General features: G+C 39.2%; 1 protein-coding gene across 10 annotated transcripts in view; it reads left to right on the forward strand.

Moving 5' to 3' along the window:
- Positions 1-18,821, forward strand: part of LOC109037039 (deoxynucleotidyltransferase terminal-interacting protein 1) — a 62,137-nt gene that overhangs the window by 13,590 nt on the left and 29,726 nt on the right. For 9 of the 10 annotated variants that reach the window (XM_072306396.1, XM_072306397.1, XM_072306395.1 and 6 more), the window contains 5 exons: positions 81-272; positions 966-1,466; positions 3,661-3,845; positions 9,459-9,588; positions 10,331-10,403. In XM_072306396.1, coding sequence (XP_072162497.1) covers positions 81-272; positions 966-1,466; positions 3,661-3,845; positions 9,459-9,588; positions 10,331-10,403 — 1,081 coding nt within the window. Of the gene's footprint in view, positions 1-80; positions 273-965; positions 1,467-3,660; positions 3,846-9,458; positions 9,589-10,330; positions 10,404-11,719; positions 12,067-18,821 lie in introns of those variants that run through there. The other variant, XM_072306400.1, reaches the window with a different exon arrangement.

The following is an 18,821-nucleotide window of genomic DNA, read 5'->3' on the forward strand; positions in this document are numbered from 1 at the left end:
TGTAAACAGAAAGAAAGAACGTTTGTAACTCAAGAAAATTACTTCTCAGTGTCGAAAATAAGACAATTTTCACTTTTCAGAAGTATTTTGCGCCTGCTGTAACGAATATTCGGCTGAATATGGGTGATGCTAGTGTAAAGGAGGAACAAATCCGTGAAGTTTGCCGGACTATCCTCGAAAATGCAAAATTAATGTATGCAAATAGTCCTGTGTCAAAAAGTAAATGCTCACCTACAGATGTCTCTCAATTAATTGACTGTCGATTGTCAAAGGTAAGGCGGTGACTTAGTTTCTGTTCTTTGTAGGTAACCGGTGCAGACACATACATGAGCGTTCCTCTTTTGACTTCAGTTTGCTATTTTTTCAATTTTAACAAGTTTCTTTGGCTCCATGTGAAAGTGTATAAGTGGTAAAAAAGTAATTATTTTTCCTAGAAAAATAGAGGTTTAAACCTCAGAAGCTGGCCGCAACTCAAAGTAAGCCAAAGTAACTCATTAAAATATGCTAGGTTAGGTAAAGTCCCATAGCACTTTATGCAAGCGGCCGCTGCCAATTTTTAAAGATTTTTAGTATGATAATGATCGTCAAGCTATGGTGCGTTGTTACTTAAGTAGGGACTTGTATGCTTGCTTCGCTCGCAAATTTATGAAGACAACCCTCAATGAGCAACAAGTTTGAGATGCTCAGATGATGCGACTTTTCTGTGCTTCCAACTTGAAATTGGGTGATAATTTATGGCCTTGTAGGTTGAGTCCCATAGCTCTTTATTTACCAGGCTGTAATTCTTCCTTTTCCATGGCCGTCTTTTAGTCAAAAAGCATTTAGTGGCACACAATATGTTAGAAAGGCTGAATACTTGCACTTATTTACGATACTTTCATTCAAGGGCAAAAGAAATAGCTCTCAAAAGTGTCACTTTGATTCCCTAAGTAGAACTTATCGGTGTCATTTCCTCTTTGTTGTAGAATTATTCATCAGAAAAACAGAAGCGGCTTGAGAAGCAAGGAAAGCAAGAGGATGTTGAACGACCCAAAGCTACCTTCATGGTAAAATCGAAGGGTACTAGTGGAGAACTTCCAACCAACTCATTCAGCAGGAGGAATAGTATTTCAGATGAACTAATTGCATATACGCTGAAAAGACCAATACCAGATTCTGTCAATCTAGAAATGAATGCCCTGAATAGTCAATTAAACAATAACTTAAACAATCCATTAAATGGCTCATTAACTTGTGACATTGACAATATGAACAGTGCATTGAGTAGCCCTTTGCAAGATTCTCTAAATGAATCCCTGCATGAATCAATTGATGATTCCATAAAGCTGAAATTATATGAATCGCCCTCTTCGACCTCAGATAAATCTCTCTTCTCTCTAGCCAGCCCTCTCGACTCAGAGTCAAAGTGGAGTCCGAGTAGAATTAAAGCCAACACATTATTTGTAATATCTCCATGTAACGTAAAGGTAAGCATTCTATTCATTAGCCTCTCTATGTTGTTTTTCCACCAAAATTGAAAGAAATCCTTGATGTTCGAACTTTTACTGGAGTGAAAATTCCACAAGTCATGGTGTCTTTCTTGATTTCACAAAGCTTGAAGGTCATTTTTTTTATTCAATTTATGTGTGTATGTATGTATATGTGTATAGCGGATTTATAGTGAAATATATGCCAATGGTTCTTCGTGTTTGGACAAGAGAGTGCTGTTTTTTTAAAACTAAGTATTACGTGAGTTACGATGTTTCAAAAACAGGAACGTTTCTCATAACATTGCTACGCCACACAATGTTTGCATGACTTCGTCGTCTTATTCTTGTTCCTCTTCCTCTTTTCCTTGTTCTTATCCCCCTTCTTTTTCCTCTACCTCACCTTCATCTTCTATATCTTTCCTTCCAAGCACTTCTTTATTATGAAGAAAGAAAAAGAAGAAGAGGAATGTAATAAAGAAGTGCTTGGAAGGAAAGATATAGAAGATGAAGGTGAGGTAGAGGAAAAAGAAGGGGGATAAGAACAAGGAAAAGAGGAAGAGGAACAAGAATAAGACGACGAAGTCATGCAAACATTGTGTGGCGTAGCAATGTTATGAGAAACGTTCCTGTTTTTGAAACGTCATAACTCACGTAATACTTAGTTTAGTTTAGATAAGAGGGAGAGAGGAATACATTTCACTGAAGGAGTTCATCCAGCTCATAATCAAACATCTCATACGGCCGCGCTATTTTTCGATGGGAAACTCAAATTTTTGGTCAAAATTTCAAATCCAAGGTGGCAGACGTGGTCTCAAATGCCATCTCGGCTGCTGTTCCATCGAGTTTCGTGAATGTTTGTAGCAGAGGGTAATTATCGACGAGAAATTTGCTTATTCAAAATGGCGGAAGTGGACTAAAATGCCGTCTCGGCTCCTGCCCCAGTGATTTTCGTGAAACTTGGAATTTTGAAATTTCTATTAGGTTATTTCTCCTTATCTCTAGTTTTACCAATTTTAAGTGCTTCAATCTTGTCTCAGCGCTAAATACTGTTTATATCTCTACTGAAGATGGTGAGTATGTCCTACAATGCTATCTCAGCTCCTATTTAGTCAATTTTAATGAAACTCGGTACTAGGGAGTATTTTTTGGCACTGCTGCCTTAAGTAGCCCATGAGTTATGCTTAATCTGTCTCATTGGGTGAGATTAATGTTCACATGATTTGCAGCTGATTGTAAACTGACTAAACGCAAGCTCTGGTGACAGAAATTGCTTTGAAAAATGTACAAATACTAGCATTCTACTAATACTTCAATCAAACCATACAAACATGACCAGACAGCCTGCTAGTAACTATTCCTGCATCATAGGTGCTCACATAGGTAGTCTATCAGGATAGTGAAGAAGAACTGGTCAAATTGACTTTGAGACATGTGTACCACCTGACATCATTTCTGAATGGCAACAGTAATGTTGAACGTCTGTAGATTTAAAGCTTTGCTTTGAAAGTGTTGAATAGCTACATTACATTTTTTACACAGCTGCAGGTGCCAATCAAAAACGCACCGACCATTCGTAAAGTTTTCAAACATCTCTCCAATTGAAAACAAAATTTATCTTAAAAAATCTGGACGATATTTTCTCTCTATTCATTTGTGAACTTGCATGGAAAACCCCGTGATATCCCACCGAAAACATTTTCATGTAAAGATGAACTGCCCAGCTAAAAATATAAACATTTCTCGCTGGAAATGCAGTGATATCCCCCAAAATAGGTGGCAAATAAATTTTATCAATATTAATTTAAAGTTTCTCCTCCCTTCAACAGTATTATCGGGAAAACACAAAATGTTGACCGAAAAAATAATTTAAAAAAGTCGATACAAATTTATCAATTTTTTTTGGTACGCTTATACTACAAAAAAAAATAATGTAATCTTTTGAAGGGACGGGAAACTTTTTCGGGCGAGACAAATGTTTATATTTTTAGCTTGGCGGTTCATCTTGATATGAAAATGTTTTTGGCGGGATAAGCAGTACAAATATAAGCTTGCCCTGCTACTGTAACGGAAGTTTGTAAGCCAGTAAAGATGGATTAAACATTATGACTGTTCTAACAATCAGGGCGCACTTGAGATATGGATACTTCAATATATGTGAATATTTACTCATTTTGTTCTTCCAACCTATCAGGACATTGGCATCGACAGTGAGTTGCTTCTGCAGCATCCCGAGCTCTTTCGATACACAGTGGATCAAGAAGACTTAGATTGGCTTGTTATCCAAAAGCAGATCATTTTACCATTAGACAGTATTCTCAGCATAAACTTGCTTTTATTGGATGATGTTATCGAGCTTGCTATGACTGAACAGCACAGGTACTGTAATACATTAATTCTTTTTTCGACTGAGTTACCCTTTTATTTTGAAGTCCCCTCTAGAACCTGTAATCTGGAAATTCTCTGTTCACTTTAATATCTCAATCTGTAAAATTTCAAAGAATAAATTTTGAACTTGGAAGATATGATTTTTATAACCTCATACGTTTCAAAATGAGAATTACATAGTGGTGCCTATTTTTTTTCGATAGGAAGTAAAAAATCTGAAAAAAAAAAGATTGGCAGAAATGATCTGCTATGTCACGCCTTTTCCCCTGTCATTCTGCGGTTGTCTACAAAGAAGTAGGTTGAATACCTCTGTAAAGTTGCCGTAACTCTTCAAATACCAGAGGACCTCATTCTTTACAAAGAAATATCGGATTATTCCATGCCAAATAAATAAAAAAAAAGGCAAAAATTCTCATGACCCCCTCCGTTTTCTATGAAATCATGTATACTTGCTATACTAACAGAAAAACTGACGAGTGCAAAATTTTAGCCTCCTTCTGTGACGGGGACTGAAAATTGGGGGGGGGGGGGTGGGTGTTAAAATTTTCCCCAAAATCTCCAAGTTGCGATGCTTTTTTACCTTCAAAATTTAATATCTTTGGCTCTATCAAACTACAGAGCTCATTTTTTTAAAATTTCGGAGCTAGTCCAGGCATTATCGGAAAAATAGAAAAAAAAATTTATATATAAGGTTTTATGTGCCCAAGTTGTTCATTGGGGTGTCAGGGACTCCCAGCAAAAAGTCCCCAAGAATCCCCTGTACGCTCGACCCCCCCCCCCCCCCCCAAAACCCCCAAAAAATCGACCTTTCCTCGGTTTTTCGTAAATATCTCTATAAGAATTGATTTTAGCGGAAAATGAGTTATTTAGTGAATGAAAGTTCATAAAATTTCCAATAAAAATGACTTCTATGAATTTTTTTGTAAAACGACTTTGAACCCCTCAAAATGGCCGCCGAAAAAACGGGCATTTACGGAAATTTCAGTTTTTTCCCGAAAATGCCCATTTTTCTTTGAAACGGCTGCTCTTACGTAAAAGTTAATGGCGGATTCTAAAAGAGCGTTGAATTTCACATCAGTAACGATTAACACCGATCATTTTAGACTCACGATCGATCAACGGAAATATGATATATCGAAGCTCTTCCGCCCGGGCGTAACAAATCAAGTGCTGGTTAGTTACTCTTTTAAGTTTACGGTTCTGCTGGAGCAAGGAAGCGTTCAATTATCACGTAATGCATCTGAAGAGGGAGGAGAGTCGGGATTCTTCCATCCAGAAAACAGAAATTGTGCATTGAGAGTTGGAGGGGGGGGGGGGGCTGAAAAGTAGAAATAGAGCATTACCTACTTTATAATTGAATGATCCCTATTTTTCACTTCGATTTGTCTCTAGTAAAGCAATAAAACACATTTTTAAATGTTCACTTTTTAACTTCGATACCTCCAGCTCCAGTACAGGTGGTTGTAAGCGGGGGGGGGGGGACTCAGATTTTTTGAATGATTATCTTTTCAAGTGTAAGGTGTTCAGGTACTACTTTGAGCTTGAACAGAGTCAGTTATAAAACCGTGCTAAAGAACAAATGATCAGTATATTAATCACAAGTAATATTTTCGATTTGTTTCACTTAATAATCATTGTAAAGCACCATATTCTAATTAATTAGATTTACTTATTCGGTAGCAAGTGGTTGCCGAATAACTTTTTTGAAGGAATGTCCAGCTGTAAAACTTAGAGAAATGTCTCAGAATAATCCTCGTCTTTTTGGCCTAAGTGCGTAATTGCTTACAACTTTTTCTCTCTTCTTTTCCATCTCTTCTTCTTGTTTATCTTTTTCTACTTCTTCCTCCGCCTCATTGCCGCTCCATTCTGGTGTTGCCCTCGCGTCATATATATCATCAGGTACATAATATGCTTGGAATAAGAATGACACAGCCACTACGCGGATCGAGGGTGGAAGTCCGTGCAACTGCTTGAGATCAGTTCTCGAACTAATCGCAAATCGTCAAACATATGAAGGAGCCCCACGGGATAAATTCGATGGGGGGCAACGAGAGGCGAGAGGGGAATTTTTATGAAACCGAAGCCCCTAAACGAGCTACACAAACCCCCCGAGTTCTAGATAAGAAGGGATCGTCCAGCGTTGCTAGGTATAATGCCCCTCCACTCCTTGGGCCATGTATTTCAGCATTCATCATTTTTCTGTCATTTGGCAGCTACGATTCCTCCAAAATGCGAAAATGCGTAGACAAAACAAAAAACGTGGCCTCATCTTTTCACATCGACTTCTTCGCGGGTTGGGACCATGCTTATCGTTCCTGTATGTTAAACCGTTGCGCGGCTAAGCGGAGGAAGGGTAATGGGTGCCCCCAGCCCCCCCCCCCCCCCAACAATCACTACTCCCTTCCCTCCGATGATGGCCTTAAGAGGGAGTAAAAGGCTAATACAAATGACCCCCGAGTGAAAAAAAGTATGATTTTACTGTCATTAGAACCCCGGCCGCAAATGTTTAACTACCCAGCACTTGATTTGTTACGCCCGGGCGGAAGAGCTTCGATATATCATATTTCCGTTGATCGATCGTGAGTCTAAAATGATCGATGTTAATCGTTTCTGATGTGAAATTCAACGCTCTTTTAGAATCCGCCATTAACTTTTACGTAAGAGCAGCCGTTTCAAAGAAAAGTGGGCATTTTCGGGAAAAAACTGAAATTTCCGTAAATGCCCGTTTTTTCGGCGGCCATTTTGAGGGGTTCAAAGTCGTTTTACAAAAAAATTCATAGAAGTCATTTTTATTGGAAATTTTATGAACTTTCATTCACTAAATAGCTCATTTTCCGCTAAAATCAATTCTTATAGAGACATTTACGAAAAACCGAGGAAAGGTCGATTTTTTGGGGGTTTGGGGGTTGGGGGGGGGGGGTCGAGCGTACAGGGGATTCTTGGGGACTTTTTGCTGGGAGTCCCTGACACCCCAATGAACAACTTGGGCACATTTCTATGAGACTACTGTGATGAAAATTAGTCTTGAAACCGAAATTAAGGGTAGTGAGGAGGGGGGACAAAATGGTGAGTAATGTATCCTTCAATTTTTTTCAAATTTTACAGTTATGAAGAGTAAGTCCTGAGCAGCATCTCCTGCCTAGGATCATAAATATGACCTTAGAAACTCGTTACCACCCACCATTTTTACGGAAAACCCGATTCCTTGGAAAAATGGGTATTTTTGACCATTTGCAGTGATATTGCGACTGTTACCCCCTGTTCAATGTAGGAAAAATTTTTCTGATGTACAAAATAGATCTTTCTCTATGTATTTTGCGTCTCTGAGTCCGAAAATGGCCTCCATTTTTTTATATGAGCCCTTCATTTTCTAAATAAGACATTTTTTTCCGGGCAACCGGGTGAAATTGACTAATTTCAGTCAGGTGTCAAATTTTTATTTTATTAATTATCCTGCTTCTGTTAAGGAGAGATCTTCATGTTCTCTCAAATGCTGAATCAGAATATGACCTCAAATTTTTTTCATCGCCCTCAATTCCGCCGGAAAAGTCGATTTTTCTTGGAAAACAAGTTTTCTGGTATTTTTAAATCTTTCCTGGAAAATCAGGTTTTCGCAAAAATGGTGGATGGTAACAAATTTCTAAGGTCATATCAGGGTTTTTCAGCTCAAATTACATGGAAATTGATGCATCAGACATGCGGTAACATTTTCAAATTTTCTTTGAGGTGGGAACAGTCCGGAAAAGCTTTTTTCCCGGAAAAATTGGACTTCCTAGAAAATGAGGGGTTTTCATAGACAACTGGATGTCTAATTTGGGTTCAGCTGCTCTTAATGCAGCAAGAGAGACCTAAATTGGATCTCGGAAAGTTTCTTGGACTCCTCACAACCGGAAAATCGTCGATAAAACACCGAAAAGGTAGTTTTCGAGGAAAATCGATTATTCCGGCAAAATAGTGCAAGGTAGGAAAAATCCAAGGTTTTATTCGGGTTCAGTGAGTCAAAATACATTACAATCGATGTATCGCACATCGCGAACATTTTTAAAAAGTATTTTTAATACACTTTGAGTCCGGGAATTACACACGGATCTAGGCTCGGAAAAATCGACTTAACCAGAAAACTGGGTTTTTTTGGGGGGATGAGGGGAAAAATACGCTACAGTGCCCCCATCATGAAGGTCGCCGAAACACCCCCCATGAAAGGGGCCCACCGAATACCGGGACGGCAACGGCTATCAGCTGGTGTAGAGCCGTCGAAGCGACCCCTAACCGACCCGACCTCTGTGAGATGGGAAAACTCGGTTATGTGGGGGTAGAGCACGCCGCTGTGTTCCCTACCCACTAAACGACCCCTCCAGGCCACACCCCGTGCAAGTGTGGCCCATCGGACGCTCTATCCTCCCGTCGGACGTCCCTAAGGCACTCTTCGAACGGCAGTCCCCGACCCCGGCGCCCCTCAGGCCCCCCACTTGGGGGAGGGTCCCCCCATCCCCCGGGACCGATCTGCCGAAGCCATCATTGTACCTGGAGTCAAGGGCGTAGGAGGACAGCCGAGGCCCAGCTTGCGCCAAACCCTGCGACAACCCCACGGCAGGGCTCTGGAGCCGAGGACTGGAGGGCAGACCAGCTACGTCTCGCTCAGCCCTCGAGGCACCCGATCTTATGCGGTCCCAGAAGGGGGCAGCCTACACATGACTCAGCTTCGCGGGTGCGTCGAACCCGATATCCCCAATTGGATAGCCTGCGGTAAAACGGGGGGTTGATGATTCAAAACCGAGGTCATATTCGGATTTTGCAGTCTGAAATGCATAAGAATCAATGTACCACGGGTCCAGAAAAATGTATACAAATAAATTGCATGCATGACAAATATACATCAAATTGCTCATTTTCCCGGAAAAAGCCGCTTTTCCGGAAAACTGAGAGGTGATAGGGAAAAATGAGGGTCATTTTTGGACTCAACGGCTCAGAATATATCGGAATAGCCCTATCTCATACCTGATAAACAATTTGACTACAATCTGCAAGGGGTAATAGTCGTTAAAAACACCAAAAATTACCATTTTTCCGGGTAAAATAGACTTCTCCGGAAAACTGGAAGACGATAAAAAAAACGGAGGTCATATTCGGATTCAGCGCCTCAAAATACATGCGGTTCACCTCATCTCGTTTGGGAGACATATTTGTTCTTTTTTTTTGGTGAACAGTGTTAGTTGTGGAAGAAGTTGAGCAGTGAAGTTAAATTACATGTAAAAAAAAATCTGAACGGTAAAGTTATATTGGCGGTAAAAATAGTCAAGCTGTAAATTCATATTAGTAATCAAAAAAAATCAAGCAGTAAAGTCGTATTAATGGCAAAGAAAAATAAGTAGTAAAGTCGTTTGCACAGTAGAAAAAAGCAAGCGTTAGAGTCATGGTTGCGGTAGGAAAAGTGGGAGAAAGATCGGGCTTTGCCTGAAATGGCGTTGGGCGAACCTCGGGATCTTCCGGTAACATGTAATAACATGTAATAATGCATGATAGTGAATTGTGGAGAATCAGGGTGAACATTTTTAAATATTTACGATGTTCATACTTCTTTTAAAATGGTTGATATGATTTCAGGAATAATCCGTTTTGCTCCTTGAATGAATTGAAAGGTTTTGAGTTACCAGACTTCATGTTAAACAAAGTCCGAGCATGTTTAAGTTACAGCAATCCCATCAGTATTGATGACAATGAAAATCCTCTGGAGGTAAATTTTGTTTTATTGCCTATTGATTTTAGTATCCACAGGTTGAGATCAGCCGTTCAGTTTTCTCAAATTAATGCCAAAAAGAGTTCTCATCAAAGCTCTATCAAGATTCGAAGAATGAAGTAAGTCTACATTCTCAGAGTTCAAATCAAATTTACTAGGTTTAAATGGTGTGATGATAGATTTAAATTTAATTACCTACCCTGAAGTTAAACTACAATCTGACTTGATGTAATAAGTCTCAAGATTTGAGATTTAACCAAAGAGCTCAGCACATGCGCAAAGGAAACTTCTAAATACATCTAATGTTCCACCTTAATTGGAAGTTTCACCAAACAGAGATGAAGCAAAGCGTCTAAAGAACTTTGATGAAAGCTTTAAAGCCCTGCTAAAATCACAATTAGGCTTAAAAACATTTTTAAAGGAATCAATTTAAATGCGGTCCCGGTTTGATTTACTCTTTTAGAATTATTAAGTGGTCTGAAACCGACTTAAGAATATCATGGTTTACGCCAGAGTTCTACTAACTTGTAGCTGAAAATTTGTGGTATTCTATTGAGATGAAAATTGGTAGAAAGATGTAGGTAACTTGCCTGTAAAAGAATCTGTGCAAGTGAGAGGGAAAATCACAAATATCGTTTCTTAGTTTGTAACTGTTGTAGTATTCTGACACAAATTTACTCTGCTCCATACTTCATCATTAGTTGTTTAATCTTCTTTTATTTTCTGCTCCTTACTCTAGATCAATGCAACATTGAATTTAGCAATAGACTATATCACTTCTATGACACCTCCCTTCTGCTCTCTTGATTCAGGTATGAATTTCAATCTTTTTTAGGACCGAACACTTTTGATATGAATATGTTCCATACTGACCAGTGTGACTTTAATTAATGATGTTTTTGAAATATTTGTGGCTTGCACTAGAAAGCTCGTTAATAAGCACCAACTTTATAAAACTTATCATTTTCCTAGAGATAGGCTTTCCTAGGGTTCTTAAACTTAAATATTGTCGGTCCAGTTCTAGTATTTGGCTCACAAAGAATACTTCCGAAGCGGCCGCTGTCCCTGAACAGCTCAAATTTTTCCATGGAGTCTTTTGATTACATATTTCTTTAGACTCTTGGGTTTTTTTTTCCAAAGCGCCATGGAAGTAGCTTGAAAATTCTATACATTTGTGAATTAGCGGGTGCCAAATAAAATCTTATTCAGCAAGTGCACTAAAAAACAGTGATTGGCTCTCTAAGAAAATATTTCGTTGCCTCCTGTAGCAAGCCCTATGGGGCCTGGCACAGACCTTGGCAGGTACAGGAACACTGCAAGTCTCAGGTTCAAATATTTTCGAGTTGCTTATTATTTCACAACGCCATTGCATTCTCTCAAGTCCGCACCAACTTGCTTGCAGCTCTTGTTACATTTAAATACTTGAACTGAGCAATTTTTCCAATCTCCATTATGATCTCTCTCAAATTCATTAAAAACTCTTTGGTGTTGATGGTTCTTCGTTAATTTCTTATGCATGCAAGCTTCAAAAATGGAATTTTGTGAAAAGATCTTGTATTCCCCAAAGTTTTTCCCACAAGATTTTTTCCTTTTGATACAAGTCATGCATACAAAATCGCATAGTGTGTAAAATTGGAGGCGGTATTTGAAGTCCACAATTTATCACAAGTGAAGGGTCTTTCCTCTAAAATTTGGCTGTTGCACCTTTTTTTATAAATACATTTTCGAAAATAATTGGCAGCGGTGTATTATTTCACATCTGTTTCTCTCTTTACTTTTAAATGGCCACTGTAACAAGAGTTGATCGTCTTGACCATATTTGCCCTATTATCACCATTTTTTATGAATATTTATGTAACATTTTTGGAATGGTATTGTTGTTCGCTATTTTAATCGCCATGTTGCATTGGGTTCACATTGATTATCATTGGCTGTTGCCTCAAATGACATCATAAGCTTTTGGCGAATTAGGAACATTCTTTTCATGCTTTCAATTTTCAATCTCTTTTTCGGCCACAAAAACTTCTTTGAGCCTTTAAATACTCAGATATGCGTGTCTTGCTATAGTTTAGTGCAGTTACTCTTATTACCAAGATTTTTACTCATTTTTAATGATTTTTTATTTCAGCATGAATTGATTATTTATTTAAAGTGCCCCATCATTTCCTGTATGATGAAGAAGTTGATCTGAAAGTGATGATCCCTTGTAGGACTCATTAAAGTGTTGCTTATCTGGAGTAAAACTGAAAATTTATGATGAAATGTTGTCCATTAGTTCCATTTCAAGACACAATGAAACGACAGAATTTTCCGGCATGTTTGCATTTCTAAAACGCATCCCAGGTGTATATGACTGGATTCCCTCTATTTAAAGCAATTTGTTTTTCTGCAAAGTTTAAAACGTTCGGACACCCTTTTGAAATTTGATTTTTAGGCTCAATTTTTTTCGTACATTTTCAAGATAGTACATTTTTGTACATTTCAAGTGTAATTAATTGGGGTCAGAGGAGCTGGGAGATATTAAACGGATTATCCTAGTCTTAGATCCACCCCAAATAAACAGCACCTTCCCTCAGGACTCAAAGATCCTGGTTGGAATCTTCATTTGTCCAATGCAAATCTTAAAGTTAATTTTGAAATTGAAAGGAGTAGGTTAGTCCAGGCATAATAACGGCAACAACGGTTGCCTTGGGCTGGTACATGGTAGGGACGGAGGGGGGAGGGGCTCTAACTGGAAGCGCAAGGATTACCACTTGTGTGGTATTTGAAGTAGTAAAAAAAAAAAAATAATGCAAAATTTCAATGAAAAAATTGCTACCCAGTCAATTTTAGGTTTTCTGGCTTCAGCTTAGGTCCCCTGATGTCTGGGTAAACAGTCCCCAAAATTTGAAGGTGAGCTTGCCAATTTAGAGAAGGAAAAGGGCCCATAATGGCCCAAAAAATCGGCCGGTCGGTCGGCTTTCGGTGGGCCTCTCAAGTAGCGCTACGGGGTAAAAGCGAATTTTTGGAAGTATCTGCAATTTTTGAACTCAGCGACTCCAAGAATACCTAAAAATGTATTTTGCACAGTTTGGACATAAAATCTGATTCATTAACACCCAAATCCGGCTTTGGAACCATATTTTGGCGCTCGAAAATCGGTCGGCGCAAGTTGAGCAGAAACTTCAATAGCCCATAGCTCCGGAACCGTTCGGTTCCTCAGCTTTCATTACCACTCGTTGGATGCGGAAAAAGACAAACAATTTAAAAAACTGGTTTTGGTTCAAATACAAAAATGTGTTCTTTCAGTTTAGACTGTTTTAAAGAAATTGTTCTTGCTCCAAAACCGAAAAAAATCACATAAGTTAACTTTAATATGTAATTTTGGGATTTTGACCTTTAGAATCTTTAAGTATGCAATTTTAGACGATTTTTTGTCCAAACCGGGCCTCAATATCTTTTTTCGTTCGATAGATATCGAGGTTCACAGGTTTTGACTTCCACCCCCCCCCCTAGCGCCCCCCCCCCAAAATTTTTTGGGGGTCTGAAACTTTAAGGAATGAAGCGCTCCAGTATGAATGACTGACAGACGAAGTTGAATAAGTTTTAGTGGAGGGGGGGGGGGGGCAAAAAAAGTCGTTTTTGCATACGGCTCTTTAAGCTTTAATTGACGCCTGGGAGTTCAAATTGACCCACTCAATACCTAAAAGTTTTCCCCTGAAGAGGGGGCCCGTGTCCTCTCCACAAATTGCTCATTGGTCGCATAACTGACGTAAATCCTGCGGAGAAGGATGGTAAATCCGAAATTAATGGTCTCAGAGCTCCCCTGACCTCCCTTCAAAAGTTTGGGGGAAAATTCGGATTCCTTGATATCAGTTCACTAGTATACCATCCTTTTCCGCAAGATTTACGTCAGTTTTGCGACCAATGAGCAATTTGTGGACGAGACACTGGTCCCCTCGTCAGGGGGAAACTTTTGTGCATTTTGCACTTTTGTGTCAATTTGAACTCCCAGGCGTCACTAAAGTTTAAATTTATTGCCTTTTTCAGTTTGGATTAATTTACGATTCGGAAGGGAACCCCGACTTGAAATTGTGCTCCCATCCCCCCCACTATGGTCTGAGAGCGCCAAATTGTGGCCAAAAATCCGATTTTTGAAAGTGGGAAAATCTGGCAACCGAGCATGTAGCCCTAATCTACATCCTTTGGAAAGTGTGAAATGACCTATCAAATTTTATTTAAGTGTTTATAAGGTCAGATATATGGTGGCAAACTTCACATACTCTGAGGTAACTAAGCAAATGTGAGAATTCGAGGTGCACGTCATCACATATTGCCTTGTGTTGTTTTGTCAAAAGTCGGCGTAGATCCCCGATCAAATATGGAACAAATAGCTCAAAGTAAGCACTTTTTAATGGTGTAATCGTTTTTAATATTAAGATTAATTTTGTGGCCATTACAAGACTCCAAAGTTTTGCCTGAAAATGATCCAAAAATGACCTTGACCTCAACTTTTCTTTATCGCGGTTTTTCACGGATTCATTCTTATTGGTGCAGAAATGTAGGTCATATATTCCTCTAACAGACTATAATAGGGTTTTTTGCGTATTTTTGCGTCTGGGGCCTTTTTTGGTCCTTTCAGTGCAGCGGTTTTGTGATTTTCTGAGTAATCCTATTTCGCTGTGCAACAAGATAAGGGAGATGAGGCAACGTCAACGGTGGGCACAGGGCGAATCTGATGTAATTTTGGCTGCTGAATCCGAAAATGATGCCCATTTTCTTCCAGTAGTTGCCAGTTTTCCGGAAAATTGGATTTTTTGGCGGGAAAACACATTTTCAAGCAAAATTATATTTTCTCCAGAAGAATGATGATAACTGAATGAAACGAAGGTCATTTTTTTCATTTTTGAGCTTTCACATGTAGACGCATTTACCAACTCGCCTTCCTGTGGTGTAATGGTTGTAGTGCTAGCCCCATGATCAGGAGATCCCGAGTTTGACTCTCACCCAGGGAACTCCAGCTTGATGATCGCAAGCCATATTACTGGGAGCTTATTGCTAAGAAGGGACTGATGGGGAAAGGAATTCAAGCACGGATATTAGATCTCAGTAGCAATTTATTTTAGTTCCGCTTTCTTGTATTTATTTTATGAAATTGTTCAAGTTTATCATTCCATCTAAAATATTTATAATAACATTTATAACCATAAAAATCAGCGCATAATGGTTGAACTGCTTCCAAGAAATATCAAAATATCAAGGCTGTTAATTTTTAGGTATTCTAAAGTATGCCCCGAAACTTTTCGTAGCAGGGTCTGGTACGATCAAAGAGTTAGATATTTTTTTTAAAAAAAAACCCCACAGAAATGAACATATTTGAGGGGAAGTATCTGCTCAGGGAGGGGGCACTCTATACCTTGACCTTAACCCTCCTTCACTCCTCTTCTCTGCTTCCTCTAGGTAGGTATGCATCTGAATGTCTTGCTAACTCGAATACCACCATACTGAGTGTATATATTATGCTCTAGTTAGGACTAATAGACAAAAAAATAAAATTTAAATTTATTCAAATACGATGAATTCTTATCTTTTTCTGGGAAAAATACTGATTTTTAAGCCTTTTGCTCTCGTAAATGCGACATTTTTGCAAAACTGAGCCAGCAAAGTGTAGTCTGGCGACCTTCAAACGACTAAACTGTCGTTTAACATGGCATCCAAATCAGGGTTAGAATTTTTGTGTACATTTTGAGTTTTTAGGGTCTGCCGCCATCTTGGATTTCAGAATTTTGTGAAACTAAGGTCAAATTTGAATTTAGCGAGCCAAAAAACATATGTATCTTAAGTTTCATTTTAATCGGACCATTTCTTTATTTATGGCCACAATTCGGCGCTCCCAGACCACAGTGCCCCCGTTTACCCACAAAAGAGGCTAGGGGGGCTTCGGGAGCATAAAAATCGAATTCCTTCGGGTCGATTCCCTCGGGTACCATCCTTTTCCGGAGAATGTACGTTAGTTTTGCGACCGAAAGGAAAGTATGGAGGGAGCCTCTGTCCCTTTCTTTTAGGGATCATTTTGGGCCTGAAGTGGACGATTTTGGATTTTTAGGGGTCACTTTCACGTGAAATTTTCCGTGCTTTTCAATTTTAATACAATCGAATCGCAGTTCTATCGGGAATCCGACTTTTAGGATCGTGACCGCCCCACCCCTTTACCTCCCAAAGGATGGGGGGGGGGGGGGGTGAGGAGGGGGGTTCGGGACCACGAAATTTGGATTCCTTGGGGGCGATCCCGAATCTACCCCGCGGTCCGCGATTTCCTACGATGCAAGCCAACCGAGATAAAAGGCCTGGTACGGGTGGTCTGAGACACCCTGTATGACTCCTTGTCCATTTAGTCAGGTAGGATTGATACAGTGTTGGCTCAATTTACAAACCACAAGTATATCAGTGGCTACAGGTGCGAAGATAAAACAGACTGCCAATAGCTTTTTAATATATCTCCTCGTCGGGACGTGTTTCTTCATCCTCTGGCTGAAAATCACCATCGGTAGGAAGAGAGCCATATGGACCCTCACAATATAGTAAATAGCAATCCTCCAACTATCATATATATAAGCTCCAAGACCTCCTAATTTTTCGTAATTGGTGACGCTTAGTTCCAGCGTTCTACCGGGCCGATTTTAATGATTTTTGCGGCTATCGACGGAAAATTGTCTCTAGATAAGCCAACTCTTTTCAGATTTTTAAAATATGGCCCAGGTTTTTTTATATTAAGTGGTAAAGTTGCGAATTCTCCCATTTAAACATTGTAAATTTATACTTTTTGTCATAGTTCGTTTGAGCGTTCTACCGGGCCGATCTCCATGATTTTTGCGTAAATCGACAGGTAATAGGCCCTAGATGAGCCCGCTCTAATCAAATTTTGGAAATGGGACCCAGGTTTTGTAAAAAACAAGTTATAAAATTGAAGGAATTTACGGAATGCTTCGGGACTGCTACCGCTATGCGCGGGATGATGCGCAGTGGTCGAGGAGGTTGCGCAGTAGCTGGGTAGCCTGCGCATCAGCTCTATACTTATCTACACAAGATTCACGGCAGTTACCATTATTCGAGCGGTGGCCGAATCGTCTAAGACGTCGGATGCATCCACCTAAGTCACGATGTGGGTTCGATCCCCGACTCCTGACTATCTTAATTATTACCTGATTATCATTGTTCGTTGTTTTACTGTAATATTTCATCAAGCAGTCATTCCAAAACGCGTCCTTTTGACTTAAAAAAAAAAAAATTCTTTATTCATTGAAACCAAAAATTATTTCATTCTGAAAGTAAAGTATACCTCATATCGTAATTTTTTTGGGGAAAAATAAAACTAACACTGATAGAAGGTAAAAATAGGGCCGCGAAGCGGCCCATTGATGGCGCGGAGCGCCTTGACAGTGTGCTAGTGCTATGACAGTGACTAGTGCTATGACATAGGTAATTGCTTTGGCCGAGGTAAATGAGATTCTTATAGGGTCTCTCAAAGGAGGAGTATCATATCGTTAAGGGCCTTTTTTGACCCCACCTGGATTTTGCTGAATGTTTCATATTTTCAAATTACTACTCCGAGGTAGACTCCATGCCAAATATTTTCCCGAATGAAGCCCGTCCAAAGGTGCAGCAGCGCCTCAAACCCAAAATCCTGCATTGAAAATTAGTTATTTTTGTAGACTTTTTTGACTGTTTCCACTCTTTCAGCAGGTGATCCCTACGTATTTTTTTTCTGGCCTTTAATGAGGCCTTGAATGAATTTTAAGGGGCCTCACGGTCCATTGTTGCCATTTTTTGGAGTTTTTTTCAATTTTACACAAGTAGAACCTCGTTTAAATTAAAAACCGTGAACGGGTTTGAAAAAAACCCAAAAAAAGTGAATAAAAAATGTTTAGTGAAACAGTTCGCTACGTTGCCAAATTTTCGAGAAAAATCGTGTCCAAGAGCCAAGATGGCAATTTGATAAATCATCACGCTCAAGGTTCAAGGAAGTTGGGTACAACTTTCATGTTGATGCAAGTAACAGCTCTTACCCACATATACAACATATCAAAAAAGTATAGTTGTACCTGGATTCCCACGATGTGAAAATTGACCGGGATGTCATGTTTAGCAGCCTTTTTTCACTTGAAGTTAGCTCTTTTAAATGTTTTTCAACCTTCATCATCCTCCATAGGTGTGCATCATATGTATTTCTCTGCATACTTGTCATTTCTGGCCATGAAAATGGCTTCCTATGAGTTTCAAAAAGCCCAAATTGTCCATTGTTGCCAATTTTTGCTAAATATTAGGGGTTTCAAGTTTATATGCGTAAATCTTAATTTAATCTAAAAAATGTGTGCATTTTCGGAAAGAAAGTAAAAAAATTTATGTGTAATGTACTTTGTAACTTTTCCCTACGTTGCCAAGTTGTAGAGAAAAGTCGTTCTGAAGTGCCAAAAATGCCAAAAATTGGATTAATTGTCACTTCCAAAGTTCTGTAAAGTAAGTTTTCTCATACCACAAATAATGTATCCAATATGGAAAAGTGCAATGCGTCTCATCAAAAATGTATTAGCACAGATGAACGTGACGCAATGAAACCTCAAGGTGCTTCCACCTCATTCTTCACTCCATCTCACCAGTTTATTCTTGTCACCTCAAGACGGTGGTTGGTTCTCAAGACGCCTGCTACAGGCCAAATACCAAACAACAGAAACTATGTGGGCACAGTGTCCTACAATCCACATACAAGTCATAATTAACTTCCTAGAACCTTCGACTCGATGATTAATCCAATTTCCGTCATTTTTGGCACTTAAGGACGATTTTTTTCTAAAATTGAGCAATGGAGGGAAAAGTTACAAAGTACATTATGTATGTATTTTTTACGTTCTTTCCGAAAATGCCCATGGTTTTTGGATTAAGTTAAGATTTACACAATGATAATTCCAATTTTGGTGTCAAGGCAGGGTTCACTTACACACTTTTTAAAACCTAAAATGAACGTAAGTTTGGTCACAAAATCATACCAGATTTTACCAGATTGCTCTAGTACGTATAATATTTTCAGTAATTTACATTAAAACAAATTCCGTTTGGAAGATGACCCTCCGGAATCTCCACGAACACGTCTTCATGTAATTTGTTGTGAAGATATGCACCAACGACCCCACATATTCCCATCACTCCGGTGAAGTGACCACCCATGTTCTATTGCATTGTACGTCAGCAGTGGG

This window comes from Bemisia tabaci, chromosome 1 (genome assembly GCF_918797505.1).
Source record: "Bemisia tabaci chromosome 1, PGI_BMITA_v3".
In the NCBI taxonomy this organism is placed as follows: Eukaryota; Metazoa; Arthropoda; class Insecta; order Hemiptera; family Aleyrodidae; genus Bemisia; species Bemisia tabaci.